The 25,366-nt window shown below is 42.7% G+C and overlaps 1 protein-coding gene across 3 annotated transcripts in view; it reads right to left on the reverse strand.

The window, feature by feature from the left end:
• Window positions 1–25,046, reverse strand: part of HSD11B1 (hydroxysteroid 11-beta dehydrogenase 1) — a 65,018-nt gene extending 39,972 nt beyond the window's left edge. The window contains exons 1-5 of one of the 3 annotated variants that reach the window (XM_004375191.2): window positions 23,414–25,046; window positions 6,751–6,864; window positions 5,803–5,933; window positions 4,918–5,029; window positions 4,613–4,798 (exon numbers count right to left, since the gene is read on the reverse strand). In XM_004375191.2, coding sequence (XP_004375248.1) covers window positions 4,613–4,798; window positions 4,918–5,029; window positions 5,803–5,933; window positions 6,751–6,838 — 517 coding nt within the window. In that variant the 5' untranslated portion in view covers window positions 6,839–6,864; window positions 23,414–25,046. The other 2 variants (XM_023730285.1, XM_023730286.1) reach the window with 2 other exon arrangements.
• Between the last annotated feature and the right edge of the window lie 320 nt (window positions 25,047–25,366).

The raw sequence follows: 25,366 nt of genomic DNA on the forward strand, positions 1-25,366 counted from the left end.
TATTTGCCCCTGAGGTTGGAATCAACTAGATGGCAACAGGTTTTTTTTTTTTTTTTAAAAGTCAGCTCATACCAAAAAACCGAAACCTGTTGCTGTCGAGTCGATTATGACTCATAATGTGCCTGAAATACTGCACATTTACATAAAAAATAGTATGAAGCAATGCTGTGAATGAGTAAACCAGAAATGGAGTATATTTGGATAAGACTTAAAAAATATATATATCTTGAATGTTAATCTTTTCAAAAAAAGATTTACTTGGAGAAAAATGTGTAGGTTTCTGGTGACTCTCATGGAGCTTCCAAAGAGAGGTCTGGGCATTCAGAGGTTGATAGCAAAGTTCTTTTATTCCTTTTGATGTGTTGTCATGTCGAATGTTTAAAGAAACCCAGTCTTTTATTATTTTTGTTGTTGTTAGGTGCCATCGAGCTGATTCCAACTCATAGAGATCCCTATGTACAACAGAACAAAACACCGCCTGGTCCTGCGCCATCCTTATGATCATTGTTGTGCTTGAGCCCATTGTTGCAGCAACTGTGTCAATCTATCTTGTTGAGGGTCTTCCTCTTTTTCACTGACCCTCTACTTTACCAAGCATGATGTCCTTTTCCAGGGACTGATGCCTCTGATAATATGTCTAAAGTGTGTGCTCTAAGGAACATTTTGGCTGTACTTCTTCCAAGACAGATTTGTTCATTCTTTTGGCAGTCCATGGTATATTCAGTATTCTTCTCCAACACCACAGTTCAAAGTCGTGAATTCTTCTTTGGTCTACCTTATTCATCGTCCAGCTTTCGAATGCGCATGAGGTGATTTTTAGTTCCACTTAAAAACATGCCTTTCATTTTTCTTGGTCCAGAAGAATTACTGTGCCTACACTTATGCTTGTCCAGTGTGTTTAACATTTGTATTATTATTGTTATTAGTAGTATTTGGATCTCCAGTGAAACCAAAAAAGAGGAAGAGAAAGGAAGTAAGATTTCTTAATTTACTGAATTTTAGTAGAGAGGAAGAGGAGATGTTTAAGCAGCTCTGTTGAGTACCGAGAAAGACTTCATATGAGGTGTGATTAAATGGATTTGGGAAAGAGAAAGGAACAGAGGGGGATAGGGTTTGTCCATGATTCCCCTGAGAAGGAATAAAAAAGGAGAGCAGAAGCAGCATTAAGAGCTCTGTTGTAGCCATCATGCGTATAACTAATATGATGATGGCCGTGGTTGTGGGGTTCACAAAGCCAAGGAGCCAGACATGGAATAAACTTTACTTTTCTGTAACTGAACCTCAGTCAAGAAGACTCATTTTAACTAATGGAAGATAAATCTTTTCCAGATGTTTCCAAGTATTCTCTGCTCCATCCAGTGATTTTTTTCAATCAAATTCAAGCATTATTATCTCTGTCTCAGTTTGTTTCATAAACACCATCTAGGCATTCTCTTTCCCTTTCTTATCTCCCACTGTGCCCTGTACCCACTGCCTGATGGAAGGGATTTTATTTTTGTGATGGACCTTGGATGTGAGTGAGAGTAGGCCTGGGATGTGTGTGTGTGTGTATGTGTGATGTGGGGTATACATGAGGGGTAGACTGGAGGGTAAGATTCCTTCTAGTCTTGTGTACTTCTTGGCATGGGTGATATGAGAGAGACTGTTAGTTGTTTATTAACAAGTGTCTTTTATAGAAATAGAGCCTCTAATTTTTAGTTGGCTACATGTTCACTTTGAATAAAGACCACAATTGCAGCCAGGTAAGGTCACTGGAGAAGCCCTGGTAGCACAGTGGTTAAAGCACTTGGCTGTTAACTGAAAGGTTGGCAGTTCAAACTCACCAGCTGCTCTGCAGGAAAAAGATGTGGCAGTCTGCTTCCATGAAGATTACAGCCTTGGAAACCCTATAGGGCTGTTCTGCTGTGTCCTGTAGGGTCATTATGAGTTGGAATTGACTCAATGGCAAGGGGTTGGGTGGCCACTGGGATGTGAGCCAAAGGGAAATGTACAACTTTCAAGCTATATCCTTCTTTCTTCATTCTCTCTGCTAAAATTCAGATGTAATAATGACCCGTCTTGGACATGCATATGAGGATAACAGCCTGGGGATGGCAGTGCTAAGATAGAAAGAGTCTGGGTTCCTGGGCAACCTCATGTCGCAGAAAGAACTACTGGATTAGCCTTGTATTGCCTACCCTAAGTTGTTTTATGGAAGAAAAATACATTTTGATTTGTTGAAGCCGTTGTAAATTTGGGTCTTTGTTATAGCAGCTGAACTTATATCCAACCTAATACGTGATGGAAAGAGGGGAGGCTGGACAGTGTAACTGGATATTACATATACTTCAAGGCTTGATCAGTAGTTGTCAAAAAAAGGTGTTGATTGATAGATGGATGTGTACTATAAGGACTTGTCCAGATGAACAATACTGTCTATTTTGAAGCTAAAGAAGTAGCTGAGCCTCTGCAGAACGTATTAAAAGGTAGATTATCTCTCATGAATCCTAACAGACAGGAGCACACATTTCCTTGGCAATGTAGTGCACTACCTGGAAATGTACTGGGTATGAAAACAACTGTTCGTCACTGTAATCCAATAAACAGCTTAATGCATTTCCCTGGAAGAAATGATTAAAACTCTACCCCCATACTCTTTGGCTGATCTTAGGATCAATTTGAGGTTTAGCATCACATTTTTGTAGAATCCAGAATTTAAAGAGACGGGATTAATGAGCATGGTTGCATACTATTGAAAAGAGCACATCATAGAATAGAGAATATTCTTCAGTTAGGGAGAGAAAGCAATGTGTCTGTATTTTGCAAGTTCACAGACACGCTTCAAAGCAAACAGGCTTCATAGTAAACCCTCTCACTTACATGAACACTAAACACAAGGAGTAGTAGGCCAACTAGATTTCCACCTCCCAGAGTACACAAAATACAGTGACCTTTGGTAGGTATACAGGACATGTGGGAACAGAGATTATTAGAATTTCATCATGCCCTCGGCCTTCTATCATAAATATGTCCTTCTGAGCATATTTAGATTGTGTGAGCATTACTGAAATTTAAATTATCCAACCAAAGGTGAAGCACATCCTAGAGTGGATGTTATTTAATCAACCGAAATCAGTAAAGCCACCTACACCATGGCTGATTTGAAGGTTTTAGCCAATGTCCTTGGATGGATTGGGGATGTGCCCAGCACCCTCCCACTCAGTATGCATCCGGAAGCTCTCCCTTCCTTTCAGCCCAGAGAGAGGCTGCGTCTGGGAGGGGTGGGGAGTCTGTGTTGTCTGGGAAGCACAGGGATGCATATCAATCACTCTGTTTGGCGGGTCTCTCAAGACAATTGCCCTTTTATCCCATCACTATTCAGACCTTTCCTGGGCCAGAAAATAGAACTCTTTATAATGTAGATGGTATTATTGGTTATCATAATAACAAACGTTTGTAAAGTACTTAACAATTAACAAAGTCCTAGGTTATTTGTTTTTACACTGCCAGGAACCATATTGAGAAGGCTGATTTGGATCCTGGTGTTTGTACCTTCCAGCCACATCTTTCCAACTGACTGATCAACAAAGAGAAATCAAAGTGCTCTCCTGGACCCATGCTGACATGGGCCTAGGAATCTCCCAAGCTGAAACTCTCTGGCTTTTTGCTGCCATTAGGGGCCTCTCTTGATCCCACATAGCTCTCTTTATGAACATTTCTCCTCTGTATACACAGCCTCTCTATTCAGTTGGTTCTTTAAATTGGATTTTTAATGTAGCAAGTTCAAAATTTGGAGATTATTGCAAATATAGGCAGGTCTATTACTAATATGTCTTCTTTTGTTTTTCATTTCCCTTTTCCTCAGCTTAACCCAGAAACCCTGGTGGCGTAGTGGTTAAGAGCTATGGCTGCTAACCAAAAGGTCAGCAGATCAAATCCACCAAGTGCTCCTTGGAAACACTAGGGGGCAGTTCAACTCTGTCCTGTAGGGTCACTATGAGTTGGAATAGACTCAGTGGCAATGGTTTTTGTTTTTTTTTTTTTTGGTTAGCTTAATCCACTTATGAGGCAACTGTACATTGTTAAAGTATTTCAGTTTTCAGTTTTCCCTTTACATCAGCTAACCTTGCCGACCTACAGCTCTTGGTAATGGAGGAAGCAAAGTCTTTTTTTCACCCATATATGCCCATGTGTATATATGTGACCAGTTGTCTCCTTTAGGATCCGGACAGGCTGTATCTCCAACAGCCTCTCAATGTCTACCTGGTCTTCCATTTGCAGATCACAAGTGTCCAGGCTTCTGGTGGATGCCCTGAACTGCTCCTCTCTCTCATTTACCTTCAGGGATTTTGTAGCCCACCAGCCTTGACCAACCTCTCATTTTTATGGTCCCACTTAACAGTTCCTCTTGTAGTCAGCATACATACCCCTCATTGAGTTTATATACCCAGATCTCTAGTTAATATAGCTTTCTACCCAGGTATATGAGCAGGCTGTTAATTGGCTTTGGCTTAATATCACTGTGAGCATTTCAACTTCAAGTTTATATTGTGTTACTTCTCTGTATGAAAACAGGTAAACGCATGGCACTTCTCCTAGCCCTACCTTCCACACGGCTTCTTGCCCCACTTACCAGCTGTTGAGGAGACCACAACAATGCTTCCATTGCTCTGCTTCAGCATGGGCAAGGCGGCTACAGTCAGGACCACGTAACTGAGGAAGTTGACCTCCATGCTTTTGCGCACATGGTGGATCTCATTGTTAAATAAATTCATAGAAGTGTTGGTGATGTGGTTGAGAATGAGCATGTCTAGCCCCCCTGCAAAAGATGGCTGTGTTGAGAGAAACCATCTGGGGTTGGTCCCTTCCCTCCCCAAAGCTCCCTGGTGACTGACCCCTAGTGCAAAGTCAGGGAGGAAGGAGGGGAAGCAGCCTCACCCATGAGCTTTCCTGCTTTGGCAATGAATTGCTCTGCGAAGGTCATGTTCTCCATGGTACCAGCAATGTAGTGTGCGGAGGCTGCTCCCAGCTCTAGGCAGCGGGATACCACCTGCAGGGACACGGCAGCAATGTTATCAGTCTTCCCTACAGACCTTTGGAGGACAGTGATGGGGATTTAAGTGAGAGGTTGCTCACAGCCCTGTTTTGATAAGAAATGGTAGCAGTGTGTGTGGCTAAATAAATCTGATCTGATCATTGTCCCCTGTCTGGAATACTTTCTGGAACAAGGTGGGGTGTAAACGAATAAATTTTCACTGTGCTGGGGCTTAAGTCATGATTTATGCTCACAGGTTTCTGTGAATGTATGTTTCTGAACATATTAAGAGTGTGGGTGCTGCTTTCTACATGGGTAATGTTAGGTTTGTGGGTGTTCGTACAACCTTGTGTTTGTGAGTCTGAGAATATGAGAGGGCATATGGGTGAGATTTAGTGTGGGTAGGAGAATATGTATTCATGAGTACATACTGGAATTTTGGTATCTGAATATATATCTATATGTCTATGATTCCTTGTGTAAATGTGCGTGAAATAGTCATGTCTATGACCACAGATAGCCCAAGAACTTCGTGTCTGAGTATGCAGTATATATGTGTATGGAAGTGAATGCCTAAATGCATATACTTATATCCCTGTGGGTGTTTGAACCTGCATATGAAAGTATAAGTGTAAGTATATGTATGTTTGTATGTGTATGTATATATGTATAGGCATCTGTATATGGAAGTGCTAGCTTCTGTGTGCCTGTGTGTATATATGTGAATATATGTAAGAATACATGTGGGCACATGAGAGTACATGAGTCTGTGGGCACAAAACCCTCACCTTCTTTAGAGTTTCTTTTGACCTCGCAGTCACCATCACATGGGCTCCCATCTTTGCCAGCTGATAGGCCATCTCCTCTCCAATCCCCTTGCTGGCCCCTGTGACAATCACTTTCTTTCCTTGGAGCATCTCTGGGGAACCCCAAAAGGAAGTGAGGACTATACCCAACTTGGCAGCAATGTCCCTCCCTCCTCCCTCTCTGTATGTGGGCAGGCTTATCTCAATGTTTAACTTTCCAAGTCTATGGTCGCAGATAATTTGGCTCAGAATTGCACACAATCACTGAAGGAACACTGCAGGTGTTTGGTAAACATGCTCTGAAGTGGCGGTTTGGCTAGGTTGCCCCAAACCAAGCCTCCCTGCGGCTCTTTCTGAAACCTCCATGGGCAGAGCTCATAGGACAAGGCCAGGAAGGCCATGGTTCAGGTAAAATGCAGAGCTCATAGGACAAGGCTAGGAAGGCCATGGTTCAGGTAGAATACTGGAGTTCCAGACATTTCTGGACTTACCCAGTTCTTCTTAATTCAAAGAAAATTTAAAAAGCGATTAAAACACATGTGTTCATAGAGATTCCAGGGATCTTTTTGTACTTCTATTTAGTTATCAGTTCCAAAGTCCTTTCTGCTTCCTACTTACCAGTCTCCACTGAGCCTAATTATCTGGCTGAGTCGTGTGTTTTGGAATTAACCTTCATTTTTGTAGAGGACTTGAAATTGCGTTCCATTAAGGGCGCCAAATAAAGCATGGCCTATTTGGCAAGCTTTTGGCTACATGATTCCCCCTCCCCACATCCCTCCTGCCCACAGCCTGTGCTGGAGAACACAGAACACAGTCCCACCTCTTTTCAACATTTTTGGGGATCAGGAACTCATCTTGATCCTCACGAACACTCCAGCACCCCTGTGTTTTTTAACCTATTCCTCCAAAATGAGACACATTGGTACTTACCTGGTCTGAATTCCTCATTTGCAGAATAGAAGTAGTAGGCCAAGAATAGCACCCAAATAGGGAGGAGATATTTTTTCATAAAAGCCATCAGGCCAGGACCTGGACCGCGGAGCCCTGGAGGACACACAGAGAGAACCTACAGAGCTTTATACAACCTCCTAGGCAGGCAGCAGCCTCTGAATTGTGACATCAGGGACGGGGAAGGCTGGAGTAGTCTCAGGCAGTGCTTGCCAATTACCCTGTCAGAGTAGCGATTGGCTTTGGGTGGGATCCCATTTGTCCTGGCAGCTTGCGTGGTGAATTTCATAGTGGACAATGTTTACTCCATTTCATTGAGCAAGAGGAGACTTCCAGATGGCCAAGCTCATGACTGCACAGGACTGGGTTCCTGAGCATCCCTCCTTGAAGCCCACCTTCCCCTTAACACCACTTAACGCCAGGGATCAACTGCCTTTCAAAAGTGGCAGAGAGAGAGTGTGCAGCCCTTCTGGGGAAATGTGAGTAATAGCACTGAGAGCCAAATCCAAGCCAATCTCACTTTCGGCCCCACCCCCCAGTAAGAAGCAATTAAAAATAACAGCATAAAACAGCAAAATAAGCTTATGAAAAAATTTGCACATCTTGGAAAAATAAAAAATAAAAACAAGTCTTTTAAGCCCCACACTCAAATTGAGTGAAAAATTATTACAGCATCAAAGGGGAACAGCAAGCCAGCCAGAGCCCAGATGACGGGAAACCCAAGACCTCAAACCTCTCAGGCAAGTGCAACGGAACGTACACTTATTACTTTAACAGAGAATAAAGAGGAGGTAAGGAGTGCCAAAAAAAAAAAAAAGGCACTAGACTGTTAAACTGGGTCTTGTAAATGCTATAGAGGAACAAGAAACATGGAGAAGATGCTCGAAAGATTCAAGACCATACCGGGTGCAGAGGAAAGAGAACCAGTACTGCTGAAGGGAAACTTGCCTGGGAAGCACACATCCCAGCTCAAAATAGATCTGGTAACAATAAGAGGGGAGGGACCCCTAGCAACTTTGAGTTTATTATCAGGGAAGGATAGAAATAATCATCTCCATAGGGCCATAGCAAGAACTCATTCAGGAACAACTGTCCAAGAAAGAATTTAAGATGTGCCATTGAAGGCTTTAAACTTAAAACCAACCAGCCAAACCATGGAAATTACCCCACCACAAACCAACCTAGGATTCCACAAGCTATCAATAAAGCAGAGAAAACAATTCAAATGTGACAATAAAAATCGCACCAGTGCTTTGGAGAAAATTCACAAAGGATTAAGAAAAATTGAATTACGACCCTGAGTACAGTATCTAGAAATACTCACGGAATTTTCACTTCAGAGCAAGGGAAATTAATTTAAGACGCAGAGGAGATGAAACAATTTGTCAACAAAGGCCCACAGCTGTGAAGTTCACGTCCAGAAAACAATGGAGATCTGACAATGGTTAAGAGCTAGATAGAGCTCAAGGTTCACGGAGGACAAAATAAAAAATAAATAAGAAAATTCAAGTGGAAAGTTAGATTACATACTGTAGGAATGCAAGATATATGTGTGTATATATATATACACACACACACACAATTTTATAAAAAATTTTATGTTACCAAGATATGTTACCGACCGACTAAACTCTGGTTTCATTTCTAGAGGGAAGGACATTTGTGTTACTTAATAACCAAAACCAGTTGCTGATAGATGGAATCTGACTCAGAGTAGACACACATAGGGTTTTCAACAGCTGAGTTTTCGAAGTAGATCTCTCTAGTCCTTTCTTCTCAGGCCCCTCTGGGCAGATTCCAACCTTTGGGTTAGCAGCCGAGCGAGTTACCCATTTGTACCACCAGGGACAACTGTTGTACTTAACATTACACTATTGATAGTAAAATTATAGTAAGCAATGAAAAGCTGCTTTAAATTATGAGGATGCTGAAAGGATAAAAAAATAGACAGACTTGGGAAGTTTATTGTCTGACAAAAAGAAAGAATTTTAAAGTCCACTACATTATATTAATTTTTTTAAAACCAAAACAAACAATGAGTAAGGTAAACTCGCAGAGGGATAGAACATGAAAGAGATGCATCATCTATTGCTGATTGCTAGCTGAATTAAAAAATAAGATCCAACACTGTGCTGCTTCAAAACACACATTTAAACCCAAACAGGTTAATAATTAGATGCCCTAATAATATCATGCTAGAAAACAAAGATGTAGAAAAAGTATACAATAAAGTCATTTTCATAGAATTAGGTGAAATAATTTTATATAAAATGCATTGATGAGAAACAAGGACAATGTGTAATGGTAGGTGATACATTAAGTCAGCAATTCTCAAACTTTTTGGTCTCAGAACCACTTTACACTTTTAAAAATTACTGAGGACCTCAAAGAACTTTTGTGTATGTAGGTAAAATATCATTGTATTTATAATTCTTTAATATTAGTGTATTAATACATTGATAATGATATTAATGTATTAGAAATTAAGACAGAAATTTTAAAATGCAAGAATACAGAAGCATACATTCCATTTGCAATCAAACTGATGATGTCATACATGCCCTATAGCCTCTAGAAAACTCGAGGAGAGGATGGGTGGTAAAAAGGCAAATAATTTCTTAGTATAATTATAAAAATCGTTTTGACCTTTCAAACTCCCAAGAGGGGGACCCATGGAGACCACACTTCGACCATGTTATGTAATGGAAACCAAATCCACTGCATGCCCATATTTACCTGCCTGGTTCTCATTAACTTGTAGCTCCTGGAGGACATGAACTATGTTTTTTTCCTCGTAGCTTTTCTCCATTTCCCCCTAGCCTTGCTTCAAAATAGGCTTTCAACAAACTTTTGTGTTCTAATGTTTCTGAGATGCTGCAGCAATGAGAAACTTGCTGTCTTCTTGGATACCAGTTGCCATCAAGTCAGTTCCAGCTCATGGCGACCCCATGTGTGTCAGAGTAGAACTGTGCTCCATAGGGTTTCCAATGGCTGATTTTTTGGAAGTAGATTGCCAGGCCTTTCTTCTGCGGCAGCTCTGGGTGCACTCAAACCACCAACCTTTGGGTTAGCAGCTAAGCACGTTAACCATTTGTACCACCCAGGGACTTGTCTTCCTGGAACTTTTTTTAATCCAGAGAAATGAATGAGATTCAACATCCCAGTCAGAACAGATCAACTCCTTATCTCTTAATACATTTCCAGTGGTTCTCACTAAATTAAAAGAATACATATTAAAGACAAAAAAGAAATAGCATTGTTTCACCTAGCATTTGCTTCAACTCAAGTTTTTACCAAATAAAGCTCTTTTCACTGCTATAGCAATGAAGCTAGTTGTTCACTTTGTGTTGCCCTTCCTTTGTAATGCGTCTTCACTTTAGAGCCTGCTTTCAGCTAATATTGTAAACACAACCTGGCAGTTTTCAAATACCGTGGAGTGGGTTCCTGGAAGCTGGAGGTGTGAAGTCAGAGCCTAGCCAGGAATTCTCTCAGATTTGATCATGTCAACTTGAGTAAATGGAGTCAGGGAAAAGCAACACAGAAAGATCGTAGGGATTGAATGGAGAATGGGATTAAGGATATGGACCAGCTCTGGGAGGGCCGATAAAAAACCAAACTCATTGCCGCTGAGTCCCTTCCTACTGATAGTGACCCTGTAGGGCAGAGTAGAACTGCCCCATAGGGTTTCCAAGGAGCGGCTAGTGGATTCGAACTGCTGACCTATTGGTTAGCAGCTGAGTTCTTAACCACTGCACCACCAGGAGAGTTGTTGGCACAGTGGTTAAGAGCTTGGCTGCTAACCAAAGGGTGTCAGCAGTTGGAATCCACCAGCTGCTCCTTGGAAACCCTGTGGGGCAGTCCTTCACTGTCCTGTAGGGTCACTATGAGTAGGAATCGACTCGACAGCAATGGGTATATGCCACGAGGGCTCCAGTAATTTTGTTAAGAAAGTGGCCTCTTGCTTGCTTGCTTTTTTTTTTGTGTGTGTCCTCTTACTTTTGAAAACTAGTCCTGCCAGGGGGAATAGTGGGCGGACCCCAAAGAAAAAGGTGGGGTGAGCACCCTCTGTTCAGAGGCTCTACTTTCCTGGGAAAATAACACTAAAATGTTAGAACAGGAAAGGGTTTTAGCATTATACTAAAATGCATAAAATTCTCTCTTTCTCCCCACCCTCCCCACCCCAGTTCCTCAGGTCTGATTGGAGGAACTCACCAGTCTGTGCCACGCCTGCCAGAGTCTGCTGCCATCTACAGAAATAGCTGGCATTTAATACCATTTTATCTAGTAACAGGGGCTCCCTCTCCTCTCCTTCCTCCTCTACCCCCTCTCTCCTGTACCTAACGAGAGAGAGTTCTCTTGGTCAGCCTTCCATCAGGACTGTACTCCCAATGGACAGCTTTACCCGTACGTTCCACGTAACGGCGCCTCAAGTCGAAGAAAATGACCTACAGTGGGATAAACTCTGCTGTTCCCACCTGGCCTACGTTGTCTGTGGCATGGGGACTGGCGGGGCGACTACCTGGAATCTACTCGCCTGGAAGAACCAATGGCCTCTTGGGAAAGAACTTACTCTTACAAGGCCCATGAACTTGGTCTGATCCCTGCCCCTCAGTAGGCTGGGGCAGAGACAATTCCAACACGTAGTTTTTCACATATTTCCTCTGGCCTAGCTCCCATGGACTTGCATCTGAGCACCCAGGAGAGGGGGGCCACACACAATAATTGAAAAAGTTACTCCCCGGAAAGTTTGGTGAAACCCTGGTAGTGTAGGGAGCAGTGGGAGAACCCCACACAACCGAGGGGCCGTGGAGAGGGGGGACATAGCCTGCCTCCAGCGTGTCCATCACGCTGCTTTGCCCACCTAGTGTTTCTTCTTGGACGTTCAGCCCAGCTTTCAGGAAGCACATCAAGGTCCTGCACATCACGCCGGGGGGGCTCTGGGGTGTTGATGACTTCAGCATTGGTGGGAAGTGGCTTCCTTCTGGTGGAAAGTTGGTTGCCAGATTTAGCAAGTAAAAATTCAAGGCACCCAGTTAAATCTGAATTTCAGATTAACAGTGGTCACTTTTTAGTGGATATATGTCTCAACTATTGTGTGGGATGTACTTATACTAAAAAAAATTCCGTGTTTATCTGGAATTCAGATTTAACTGGGCATCCTATGTTTTACGGTACCCGTAGAAGTGGCGCAAGAGCTTTGGGAACACTGGGGAACTCTGCCTTAGGTATGGACAGAACCTCCTTACCCATAGCTACTGAGAGCTGAGGTAAGACCATCTCCTTGACTTTTGCCATGATGGAGCTCAGCAGTTTGGCCACAGACAGCCCCCAAAAGGATCCTATAGGAAAGGACGAAAAGGGTAAATACCACATGGTGGCTGAGCAGTTAACCATTGCACCACCAGGGCTCCTTTGCTTAACTACTAACATTTACAGTACTCTCTGCTTACTCTGGGGTGTTGTTGTTGGGTGCCATTGAGTTGACTTTGACTCAGCGATCTCATGTGACAGAATAGAACTGCTCCGTAGAGTTTTCTAGGCTGTAATCTTTATAGGAGCAGATCGCCAGGTCAGTTTTATCCAGTAATACAGACTCCCTCTCCCTCTCCTCTTTTTCAGGTGGAGCTGCTGGGTGGTTTCAAATCACCACCCGTTCGGTTAGCAGCTGAGTGGTTAACCGTTGCACCACCAGGGCTCCTTTACTAGGCTCAGGTAAAACAAAAACCATGCCTGTTGCCATCAAATTGATTCCAACTCATGGCGACCCCATATGCTCCAGAAGGTTTTTTTTTTGGCTGTAACCTTTACAGAAGCAGATTGCCAGGCCTTTCTTTTTTGCTGCCGCTGGGCGGGTTTGAACCACTAACCTTAGGCTAGTAGTTGAGCACATGACATTTGTGCCAATCAGGGACCTATATGGGTCAGGTACTATGAGTTAAAAAAAAGCAAACAAAAACAACAACAGAAAATGAAATGCCTTCTAAGCCCTAGAAGAAGATAGACATGGGACCAAGTGAAGTGTGTAAAGTATTGCCAGTGTTATGGTAGAAGTCTATTGTGGGGGGCATAAAGAAGGAAATAGCCTTTTCTACAAGGGAGATGTCACCACTCATCTGTCAATTTGTCATACTATGGTGGCTTGAGTGTTGCTATGATGGTGAAAGCTACACCACTGGTATTTCAAATACCAGCAGAGCCACTCATAGTGGACAGGCTTCAGCTGAGCTTCCAGACTAAGACAGGCCTGGAAGAAAGGTCTGATGATCTCCTTCTAAAAACAAGCCAATGAAAACCTATGGATCGCAACAGAATATTGTCTGATATAGTGCTGGAAGATGTATCCCCAAGTTTGGAAAACCAAAAACAAAAAAAAGAAACTCATTGCCATCAAGTCAATTCCAACTCATAGCAACCCTATAGGACAGAGTAGAACTGCCCCATAGGGTTTCCAAAGCTGTAAATCTTTGCAGAAGCAGATTGCCACACCTTTCTCCTGTGGAGTGGCTGGTGAGTTCAAACTGCCAACCTTTCAGCTAGCAGCTGAGCGCTTAACCACTGTGCCACCTGGCTCCCTCCTAGTTTGGAAGGCACTCAAAATATACAGTGGCTGCAACAATGGACTTAAGCATATCAGTGTTATGAAGATGGTGTAGGACGGGGCAGTGTTTCGTTATTTTGTACATAGGGTGACCATGAGTTGACGGTGACTCCATGGCAACTAACAACAACACATGGAGGGTGGGCAAGCAGGAAAGGCTGCAGAGGAGAGGTTACCCTTGATCCATACTGAAACATGAGCAGGGATGCTCTAGGCAAATGAGCAAGAGTAGGAGTGAGCACTGAGCTGGGTTCCAGGAGTGTGGGGAGAACAGAGTGTTGGTTTGTAGGAATATTCCATACCGAGGAATCTGGGAACCTGCAAACCGTTCCATATGGCTGTATCTTAAGGGGTGAAAGTATGTGGTGAGAAATAAACCTAGAGAAGTAAGCAAGGGCCAGATCTTTTGAGGACCTTGAATTCCCACTGCTGGAGTCTGTACTGTTGACCATTTGCTTCCAGTAATGGAACCCCTGCACTCTGTGGCCTCTCTATCCCCATCTCAGACTGCTGCCAAACCATTGGCCCTTTGCCAAATGCAGAATATTTGGGATTCCCTGAACTCTTCAGGCTCATCTCTCCTCGCTCTATCAACACTGCACTCTACCAGCCATGCCACCATGGATGTGACCTTGTTCCCTGGAGATCTGCAGCCTCCCGGAGCTATGTCCAGAAACATTATCCAGCTGGGTTTTCCTACCATGCCTTCCTCTCTTTGGATCTTTTAACACTTAGCTGACTTCTCAGTAGCCCTTGTCAGTAGCCGTTGTCCAGAACATCCTCTTCCCTTGGCTTCAGTCAAAACTCTGACTCACTGGGTTTTTCCTACTTCTCTGTTGCTTCTACTCAGCTGTCTTTGCAGGCTTCTTTTTTCTTGGGCATTCCATGAATGTTGGAGTTGGCCTCGATTCTGTCCTCGCTCTTTTCTTCTCTCTATACGTATTCTCCCTGGGTAATTTGCCTCACTCTCATGGCTTCAGTTACTGTCTTATGTTGATGAGTCTTGAAAATCTGTATTTCCGGTGCAGCGATTCTCCTAAGCACCAGGTAGTATAACCATCTCTTTACTTAACCCTTCCTTTTGAATCCCTCCTAAGCATCTAGAACTCAACATGCTGAAATGGGCATTTTAAAAACAGCTTTATCAAAGGACAATTTATATACTAGAAAATTCTCATGTTTTAGATGTACAATTCAATGATTTTTAGTAAATTTACAGAGTTGGGCAACCATAACCACAATCCAATTTTAAAACATTTCTATCAGCCCAGAGATCCCTCATGCCCATTTGTAGTTACTCCTTGTTCCCCAGGTAACCAAGAATCTTCTTTATGTCTTATGGATTTGCCTTTTCTGGACATCTCATATGTGTGGAATCACACAATATGTGATTTTTGTGTCTGACTTCTTTCACTTAGCATAATGTTTTTGTGGTTTATCCATGTTGTAGCATGTATTAATCAGTACTTTGTTCCTTTTTATTGCCAAATAGTATTACGTTGTATGGATACAAAATATTTTTTTATTCACTCACCAGATTATAGACATTTGATGATTTCCACTTTTTGGCTATTACGAATAATGCTGCTATGAACACTGGCATGCAAGTCTTTTGTGCACATGTTTTTATTTCTCATGGGTTTATACCCAGGAATGGCATTGCTAGGTTGTATAGTAAATTTATGTTTAACTTTTTAAAAAATGTCCAAAATGTTCTCCAATGACCTCGTTATTTTTATGCACAATCTCATAGTGATCTCTATTTTAATCAATGGTGTCACCACCCATCCAATTAATAATCCAGAACCCTGGGAGTCCTTTGTGAGTCCTCCCTCTTGGTATCCCCACATTCCATTCATTCCTGAGTCCAGTCAGTTCCACCTCCTGAGTATCTCTAGAACCATCTCCAAATCTTCTCCCTCCTTGTGAGTGTCCTAAATCAGGCCACCACTATTTTCTGCTGTAGTAACCACCTCACTCTTTTCTCTGCCCATCTTACTTTCTCTAATCCATTTATTTAAAAAAAAAAAAGTTTGTGAAATATTTGCTATGCACGAAAGAATACATGAAAACAAATAATCTGTGAAGCCCAATAATAAGATGGAATCCTTAGGAGCCCAACACCCAGCGTAAGACATGGAACATTGTTAACACTGTGGAAGTTCTCTGTGGGCTTTATTCCCGATTCTTCTTCAACCACAGCAGATCAGTGTGTTTCATCAAAGATGATATACGTATGGCCAATAAGTACATGACAGGATGGTGAGGATGTGGAGAAACCGGAAACCTCATGCACTGCTGGTGGGAATGTAAAATGGTGCAGCTGTAGAAAGCAGTTTGGTTGTTCCTCAGGAGGTTAAACATGGAATTACCATATGACCCAGAAATTGCACTCCTAGGCATGTACCCAAAGGACTTGAAAGCAGCAACTCAGACAGACATTTGTGCACCAGTGTTCACCGCCGCACTATTCACAACAGCCCACAGGTGGAAACAACCCAAATGTCCATCAACAGCTGAATGGAAAAACAAAATGTGGTGCATACATACAATGGAATATTATTCAGCCATAAAGAGAAATGGAGTGATAGATACATGCTGTGACATGGATGAACCTTAAAACATGCTGAGTGAAGTAAGTCAGACACAAAAAAAATTTTTACATATTTGTATGTATGATTGTATGATCCCACTTCTGTATGAAATAATAACTAAATACATAGAGACTAAAGTTTATCAGTGATTACCAGGGCGAGTGGGAGCGGGGAGGGAGAGTTATTGCTTAAGGTGCACTGAGTTCTGTTAAGGGTGATGGAAAACTTTGGAAACCAACAGTGGTGCTGGTTGCACAGCATGGTGAATGTAGTTATTGTCACTGAGTTGTACGTGTGCCAATGGTAGACATTCAAATGTTATATATATCACAACAAAAATAAAGGAGGGGGAGTACATTGAGTCTGGCATGCAGGACTTGTTGGAGCTCCATGTCCGCGTGTTCTGAAAGAGCTACAGCCAGAAGCTCTGGGCTCAAGAGTGAAGGCACATGAGAACAGGAAATGTTTAGCATGAGCATGGGGGATACTTTTTTTAGATAATTTTTCCCCATATACTGTCAATTCAAAAAAATACAAAAACAAAGAAACAAAACCTACTATAAAAACATTCAAGGGCTTGTCAAAGTGAGAAAATCTAAAGCCCCCATCCCAGGACCTGGCTGGACCAGTCTTTCTCCCAGCTCCTTCACAATTGGACCGTTATACAACTGTGGGGATGGGTAAGATTACACAGGCATAAAAGGGCTGGAAACCCCCCACCCAATCTCCAAGATGGGTAAGAAATAAGTAGCTTCATGTATCACAAAAGTGGGATTTGGAATTTTGAGGGTGGCTTGGCCCTGAGTTCTGAGGTGTGCGGAGAAACCTGTGACATGGCCGATACTTTGGAGGAGCTTGAGAAGCATGCAGATCTGAAGGAGAGTTTTGATTTTGAGGACAGGGATGAGTTAAGCTTCCATCCAAATGTTTTTGAGGATTTCTTCTGTGCCAGGCACAGTGCTAGTCTGAGCATGTTTTCAGCTTGTGGTGCAATAGAGTGCAAAGACGGAAGTGCTGGAGGGGACGGATTATCGAGTGCTACTCCAGAGGATGTGGCACATGACTCTGGAACAGGGGACTACTTCTTTTGAGACTACCAAAAAACCAAACCCATTGCCGCCCAGTCGATTCAGACTCATAGGGACCCTATAGGACACAGCAGAACTGCCCTATAGGGTTTCCAAGTAGCGGCTGGGGATTCCAACTGCCAGCCTTTTGATTAGCAGCTGAGCTCTTAACCACTGTGCCACCAGGGCTCCTCTTTTGAGACTAGAGTAAATAAAGAAAGGGTACATATTGAACCTATGACTTCTGCTTCCAATTTCAGTGAACTTCTTAGCCTAACCTGTTTCCTTTCTTCCACTTTTGGAAGGCAGATGAATGTGGCTTTTCCACCCATCCATATCTCTTGGGGAAGGGTGAGGAAGAAGGTGGGGAGTTGAAACCCTTATTGTCTCTCTCCCTGGGTCTGGACTACAGTATGTACCTCTCCTTCTCATTTCTGCCTCGTCCTGCTCCCTCCTACTCTTTATATATCTCACCTTCATGGCAAGAAAATCTTTCCCAAGTTTAATTTTCCATTTTATGTATGACAGGAGGGTTCATGAAGTTCGAGGGCTTGGAAATGGTCCCAGAAAATGACCTAAACCTGAACCTAGGGAGAATGTCCAGGTTTAGGATGCTAAGGATTTTAACAGACTTTTGCCAGCAGGGGGAGCCCCAGGGTTGAGAGAGAAAGCTCAGACTGCAGGGGTATAAGGCTGTAGAGATGGGGCTTACTTTCTGGGAATGTTTTCAGTAGTCCAGAGGAATTTATGGGTTAAGTTAAGATAAACCAAAAGCCAAACCCATTGCTGTTGAGTCAATTTCGACTCCTAGTGACCCTATAGACAGAACTGCCCCTTAGGGTTTCCAAGTTGCTGCTGGTGGATTCGAATCCTGATACCTTTTGGTTAGCAGCCAAGCTCTTAACCACTGCACCACCAGGGCTTCTAAATTAAGATAAAAGAGGGTAAAGGAGGGAGGGAGGGAGGCAGAGAGCCTCATGATATACTGACATATACATAGAAACAGTTATACTTGTATAAACACGTAATAACCCCCTCCCTCGTCCATAACCCACACACCACAGTTTGTGCTCTCGTCCTTTGCGACAGAATCATTTGGGGAACTAAAAGGGCAGATACCTGGGCCACACCCAGGGCTGCTGAATCTGAATCATCCCGGGGGACCCAGAAATCTGTATTTTTATAAAGCTCCCCAGGTGATTGTGAAGCAACCTGTTGCTAGACATACTGTTGACAACCTACTGCTACTCTAGGTAATTAGGTAAATACTTTAACTGTAACCTGTTTGAGACTTGACTTAATGGTTCCAGGCATCAGCATGTTGACTGGTGGCTAAAATGTAATCCCTGGGAGATGGTTGTTATGACAAAGCCATTCCTCCTTTTTCTTTTTAAATTTAACTTTTATTTTTCTGAACATAATACAGGAAGTGAAATGATACCAAAATGTGGATAGTGAGCAACAGCAATCACCCCTCCCTTCCTCACCCTCCTCCGGCTCAGAGGCAGCCACTGCCACATTTTCATTTCTCCCCGGGAATCAGCTCCCCATTTTTAAACAATATGCTTATACTGTTGCTTCATGATTTTGTGATTTTAGAAATTATTTATTGATTTTCCTACTATGGAGTATTAGGATTTTGCCTTCTTACAAAACACATTCTCTTCCGTCTCAATTCCTAACGTTTTTATATCACAATTTCTCATTAAATCAAGAATCAGTGTTTGCATTATAATGACTGACTGTCGACAATTGAGCAATGTAGTGATGGCATTTTTCTTCTATACCTCCCCCCCACTCCCACCCCAGGGTTAATAATTACCTCATTTTTGTTTGTTTGCTTACTTAGTTGTCCATGTTCTTCAAACCTTGACAAGAGCTATAAAACTCCAATAAATAGGCCAAATGACCTGGATAACCTATCAGTTCCTTTATTTTCTTGCAGACCCCCGTCCTGGGGCCCTCAGCCCTCCTTTTCCACTCTGGACCAGGAGCTCTACGGCCTGTTATCTAGGGGTGCCCCTTTGCCATCCATCAATGAACTCCTATTTTTCTGTCTCAGTTTACTTCCTCACAAATAAGTTTTTTGAGACTTCGTATGCAGGGGTGATATTAACATTTTTAACAGCTTTACATGGGCAGCAACCAACCAGACCCTGGCCCCGTAAAAGCAGTGTGGCCGCCCTGGTGAGCTCTGCTGCTGGGCCTTATTTCCCGCTCCTTGGCTGGTGCTTTGGCTGGGTGAAGATTTCCAGACTGGAGGTTATTTTCTCCAACTGGATGACATCGCTGTTTTGCCTTTCGGCTTCTAGCTTCCAGGGTTCCTACTGAGAAGTGCGATCGCTGTTCGGATTCCCAGTTCTTGGTTTGAGAACTGCTTTTTCTCTTTAGAACTTTCGGAATCCTTTTCTTCCTGGGCTGCTAGCATTTCCAGTGGAGTCCTTTGGGGAGAGTCTTTTCAGTTCATTGCGTCGTTGTGTTGGGCACCCACTGGGTTCTTTCAATATGGAAATTAAAATTTTTCAGTATGGAAGATTTTTGAGGCATTATTATTATTTGGCTAATTTATTGCCCTCTGTTTCCTCTGTGCTCTCTTTATGGAATTCTCATTAGAAGATGTCAGAGCTCCTGGATGGATCCTTTACGTTTCTTATCTTTTTGCCTTATTTTTTCTCTCTTTCCCTTTTTGTCCTACTTTCTGGGAGATTGTCTCAATTTTACCTTCCAGTGCTTCAATTTAATTTTTAAATTTCCAGCGGTTCTTTAGTCTGTTGTCTCTTCCTTGTTCTTTTATATATATATATATATAATCAGGATATATATATATATTTAAATTGGCATCCTGATCTCAATTCATGGAGGTACTATCTTCCCTAATCTCTGGGGGTAGGGGTAGAGGGGTGGGTGTTGATGTTGCTGTGGTCGCTGTTGCTAATGATTGTTTCTGCTCTCTGGATGACCTCTGTTTCTGTGTCAGAGGCCTTCATCCCATGTCTGGTGACCATCCACATCCACTTCTTGGCTGTTAGAAGCTTTGTGTGTGAGGAAAGGGCTTGTCAATTATTGGGCTCTACTATGGGATAATCTACAGGGTGCCTGGCAGCTTCACTGGGGGACCCCAAATGCCAGTGTCTATAGTCTCTTTCTCTTCGGTTGGGTAGTTTCTCTAGGGAGGAACCCTTAAATCATCTGCTCGGTGATAAAGGTGGGGTAGGGTGGGTGGAGAGGGTCCTAAGTTGGTATTTTGCGTGCTGGGAGATGAGTCGGAAAAAGGGACTGGGGAATCTCCTATTCTGGTATGGAGTCTTCTAATCCCTCCATTTCTAGCCCTGTGCCTAAGCCCACCCTCTGCTCTGCTGGATGTCCCTGAGCCTGGTGCCTGTTTAATCTGTTTCTCCAGAAGCTAAACTTCCCTTCTCTAGCTGGAGTAGCTGTGGAGGGCAAGGGAGGGATCTGGAATGCCTCCTCCTGTTTTCAGCCCCATTTCTCCCCGAGTTCCTGATGCCCTGATCCCTGCAACTCTCCTGGGCCCTGTGGCTTCTTGTTGGCGTCTCATCATGGGCCCTTGGGTTTATCACTCATCCATCCAGTTTCCATCTATGAAAAGGGTGTTGACTTCTCTCATCTGCTGCTGTCTCCTGTCCTGTTCTCTTTCTCCTTGTGGTTTAGAACATGTAAATTCTTCTACTGTGATCAGTGCATTTGTGAGGAAGCAGACATAAATATGTTTGTTCAAACTGCCATGTGTGACCCTAGATACTGCTTGTGAGTGGCCTGTTGGGTCTGAAAGGAGGGGAAGCTTATAATAGTGACATCCTCTCTTTCTCCCCAACTTACCTAAGGGTCAAGAGCTTGGAAATGAGACTTTTTATTAAATTTTTGATGGAAGGAAAGGAAGGGCAATATTTCACTTGTTCATCCATTTTTTTGAAACATTTTTTGAGCACCAGTAGTATATGCCGAGAACTGCACTAAGCGCTGGGAATAGAAAAACTGAGTTATATTTGGAATCTGCCTTCCAAGAGATTGTAATAAAAGGAAGGTAGGCAAGTAAATTAAAGCTCACAATAGTGTGATAAATGCTATAATAGAGGTATGCATAGGGTGCTTCGGAAGCCCAGAGTGGACCATCCAAATCAGCCCAGGGCAGCAGGAAAAGCTTCTTGGAGGAGGTGGCCATTGTGCTAAATTTTGAAGGATATGAAGTTGATGGAGTTAGGGGGAAGGGCACTCCAAGCAGAGGGAACTGCATGTGTTCAGTTAAGGAGTCTAGAAATAGCACGACATGTCATAGGAACCTCAAGTAGACTGGAATAGCTGCAGCAAGGGTCCATGCTGGAGAGGGGGCTGAGTGAGGGTGTAGCAGTCTCTGAACTACAAATACCCATGTTAGCCCAGGGGGTGATCCTGGCCTTCCAGCAGAGATCCAGAAATTGTATCCAGAAATAATAATATCTGTGTGAATTTGAGCACACTTTAAAAAATCTCAATTGTAAAATGAGGGTAACAAGCAGATTATATAGAGATGAGATGCGTAAAATGTTGATCAATGGTAGGAATGTAAAATACTTTAGTTTTGTCACGACAAGCCTGTCTTGAATCCTTCCTCTACTCCTTAAAAACAAACAAACAAAAAACCAAACCCTATGCTGTTGAGTAGATTCTGACTCATAGTGACCCTATAGCAACCCAATAGGACAGAGCAGAACTGCCCCATAGGGTTTCCAAGGAACAGCTGGTGGATTTGAACTGCCGACCTTCTGGTTAGCAGCCGAGCTCTTAACCACTGCTCCACCAGGGCTCCCCGCTACTCCTTAGTCATCTAATAATTATATAACAGATTCGGGAAAAGCTTAACTATCAGGAAAATCTTTTTCTTCCTTCCATTTCTGCCATGCAAGGATTATTTGAGCATCTTTTTTAACTGAATATTTTATTTAATCAGCAGGTTATGAGTCCTCGGGGGCCTGAAGTAGCTTCCTGTCCAGTTTGGGTGCTGTCATGAAAGGCCCCTGAGTTGGGCCAGGAGAGCTGAATTGTAGTCTCTCCTCCACTGCTGACATATATGGGGCCTTGGACAAAGCCCTTCCCTTGTGTGGGCTTCGATTCATTCACTAGGCAAATGAGAGAAATTAAACTAGATCGTCTTTAAGATTTGTTCCAGCTTGGAAATTTCATGCAGGGAGCTTTTAGCTGTACTGAAATTAGTATAAAGAAAGAGCTAGGACTTTCGGATTTTGATTTTATATCATACCTAAGAGGGAAAGGCAATTCTTTCACATGCTGGCAAGCAAGCACAAGTGAGATTCTTCATCTCTCCTTACCTCTCCCACCCTCATTTCAGCTCCCAATTCTGATTTGCTCACCCAGTCCCCTTTGGGGATTATATATTTCATATATATATTTCATATATATATTTCATATACATATTTCAAGTGTATCCTTCTGATCCTGTTAAGCACTGTTGGAAAAGTTGGGAGAGCAGGACACTGAAAAGCCAACTGTTGTGAAAACACATCATCATCATCTGTAGATGCTTTTGGAAGCAAGAGGCTCACTATTTTAATCCCTCCAAGTGACTGGATCAGTAAACCACAACCCTCTGGATGGTACTGTCTGTTAAGAAGGTTTGAGTAAATGGTGAGCGTGGGGAATGGTATTTCCTGTTCCTGTCAGGGTTTCTCTAACTCCTTGATTTGAAAGAAGTGCTTTTGAATTCTGTTTGAACAGGCCCTTTAAGGCTTAGAAGATCAGTAACCTGGGTAGTCAGGCTGGGCTGGGATTAATGGATAGGTGAAAAGCATATGAAGAATTTGATTGATAGCTTTAGGCTACCCTTGCTCCATTGAACAAGACTTCTTGAGATAAAACGAACCTTCCTCAAAGCTTCAGATTTCAGTATTAATAATATTAAACTATCTGCTGACTGGAGGCAAAATGCAAATATCAGCCCTCTTAGCAATCCACAGGATACAGCAGTTTGTTTTCTGTCATTGGGTGAAAGCTGATTGTAGAAGAATGCTTACAACGTGCAATCTTTGTATGATTTCAAAAGAACATGCATACATTTCTACACTGTCTTTGCACTTTTCTTGTTCCAACTGAACATTCTGTCCCAAAATGATCAGAATGCTCTCTGTGTCAGTAACAGGCATCTGGCTCCGTCTGTGTTTTATCATATCTTTCCTCCTACACATCTGAAAGCTCTTTGGGCATTTATTTTTGTTTTTTGACCAGCATTTGACATTGGAATCCCTCTTTATCCCAGCCCTCTGGTCATTCCAATAATTTCATTATTTTGACAGCAGTTTTTGAGGACCTACTGTGTCCTAGGCCCTGGCAAATATAGTGATGCTATTTTATAATGTGATTTAAAAAATTCTTACCTTGAGGTTTCAACCAAGTTTTACTTCTTTTTATTTATCTCTGTTTCTCTTCTTGCTTCTTTTTTCTCTCTCTCCCTCCTCTTCTCCCTTACTGCTGTTTCACCTCTCTTCCCCTGTGGTTTCCTACTCTTGAGGGAGGGGCAGGATTTCCTGCTTAGAAGTTGGTTTCTGGGAGGAGTCAGAAGACCTGATTTGGGACTGAAACCAGCTGGCCTGCCACCTGATACAAGAAGGTGAAACCCAGGCCAAGAAGAGGGTCCTTCTGCTGGGATAGAGCCTGTAGCCAGCAACCAGGAGGCACCTGCTGAGAGAACCCCAGTCCCGGACATCAGGCATCGGGGTCCCCCAAAGGACAGAGGAACCTGTGAGGCAGGCCAGGACAGGAATGCTTCAAAGTGGTCCTGGTTGCCCTGAAGACTTACCCATTACTATCTCGCTCTCAACTTGGGAGAGGCACACCAGGCAGAGAGCCCCTTTCCCTCCTTTAGCAATTGTTCATTCTTGGATTTCTGGCTTTTCCTCAAAGGAAGGTACTGAAACAAGAACTGGGTTTGGCAGATTTTCCCTCCCCACCAGGAGTGACTGTAGTGATCCAGTGCATTCTGTGAAGCCTACATGTCTACATTTCTTGAATTATAAACTCCTTAAGAAATCGCCTATGTGACTTACAAACCACTATGATGATGGCATTAGCAGTTGGGTGGAGTGGAGGGTAGAGGGAAGGAAGGAGTCTGCCAAGGGACCCATATGGGGTGGGGGTTCCATAAGTAGGGACAATAATTCCACCCTGATTCACACCAGCTAATGATGGAGGGCCACATCCCAATTCAGAGGTGTGCGGTCTTCTCCCTCATCTTGGTAAGGTGTGGCTGACAGTGTACCAAGAAAAAATTCAATTTATTCATCATATTTAATGAGCACCTGCTTTGTGGAGGCACTTAACTAGGAGCTGGGATACTGTGGTAAGCCAAACTCGATACAGCCTGTGCCCTAATGGAGAGCATGATTTATATGGTTGCACATTGCTACTTTTGGCAGTTGGGGTCACAAGTTTAGAGGAAAGACAGGGAATTGTTAGGTGTGAATTCTTCCTTGGAGCAGCATAATCGGGTAGGTTTTAGATAGTTATCTTTCTGTTTCTTAGCCAATATGGGGTGTTGATTCTTTCAATGACCCTTCTGCTTGCAGTATGTATAAGTATCACTATCTGTAGGCTTCCAGTTCTTATGGCTGTAAGACATTTTGGTCTTGTTTTTATTTCAGGAGCCACTTGTTTTACCTATAGGATCATAAGTTGTATTGATTTCAAGCTTATTTACTTTCTAAGGCTCTGAACATGTCTTGCCACATATTGGATATTTTCTAAATGGTCAGTTTCACATGTCAATTAATTTTTTTCTCATTAAACCCCCTAATTTGGATTTAAGCCCACTTTAAAACAAAACAAAACAAAACAAAACAAACACAAGACTACCTTTACTGTAGCTATGGGGTCTACCCTAGAATATTGCTTGAAGGTTTCCTAAAGTCTATTTTCATTTTTATTTTGTTTATAATTTTGGATCTTTGTCCGATCAACCTTCAAAGGAAAGCCTCCTGCCTTTTACTGTGTTTCCTATCTTTTATTGCTTTATTCAGGCTTTTTTTTTTTTTTTTTTTCCCAGTTTGCATAGCTGAGTTATTTAAATTTTACCTTCCTTACCCTGCTGCTTTTAAATTTTTTTTTTTTCCCAACTGAAGGGCTAATAATGAACTAAAGTACTTGGTGCTAACAATTAACTGACGTACTTGGTACAGACCTGTAGTCCATAACAATACGTGTCTAATAAAATCGTGAATTCTCTAGCAAATTTCCACCTGGCTTCCCAAGGTTTAGAAAAATACTTAATTATAACTCTCACTTTGGCTTCAGACCAGGCTTTTAATTCAACTTCTTTAGGGCTGCTTTCTGGT

Source organism: Trichechus manatus, unplaced genomic scaffold (assembly GCF_000243295.1).
Source record: "Trichechus manatus latirostris isolate Lorelei unplaced genomic scaffold, TriManLat1.0 scaffold00035, whole genome shotgun sequence".
Lineage (NCBI taxonomy): Eukaryota > Metazoa > Chordata > Mammalia > Sirenia > Trichechidae > Trichechus > Trichechus manatus.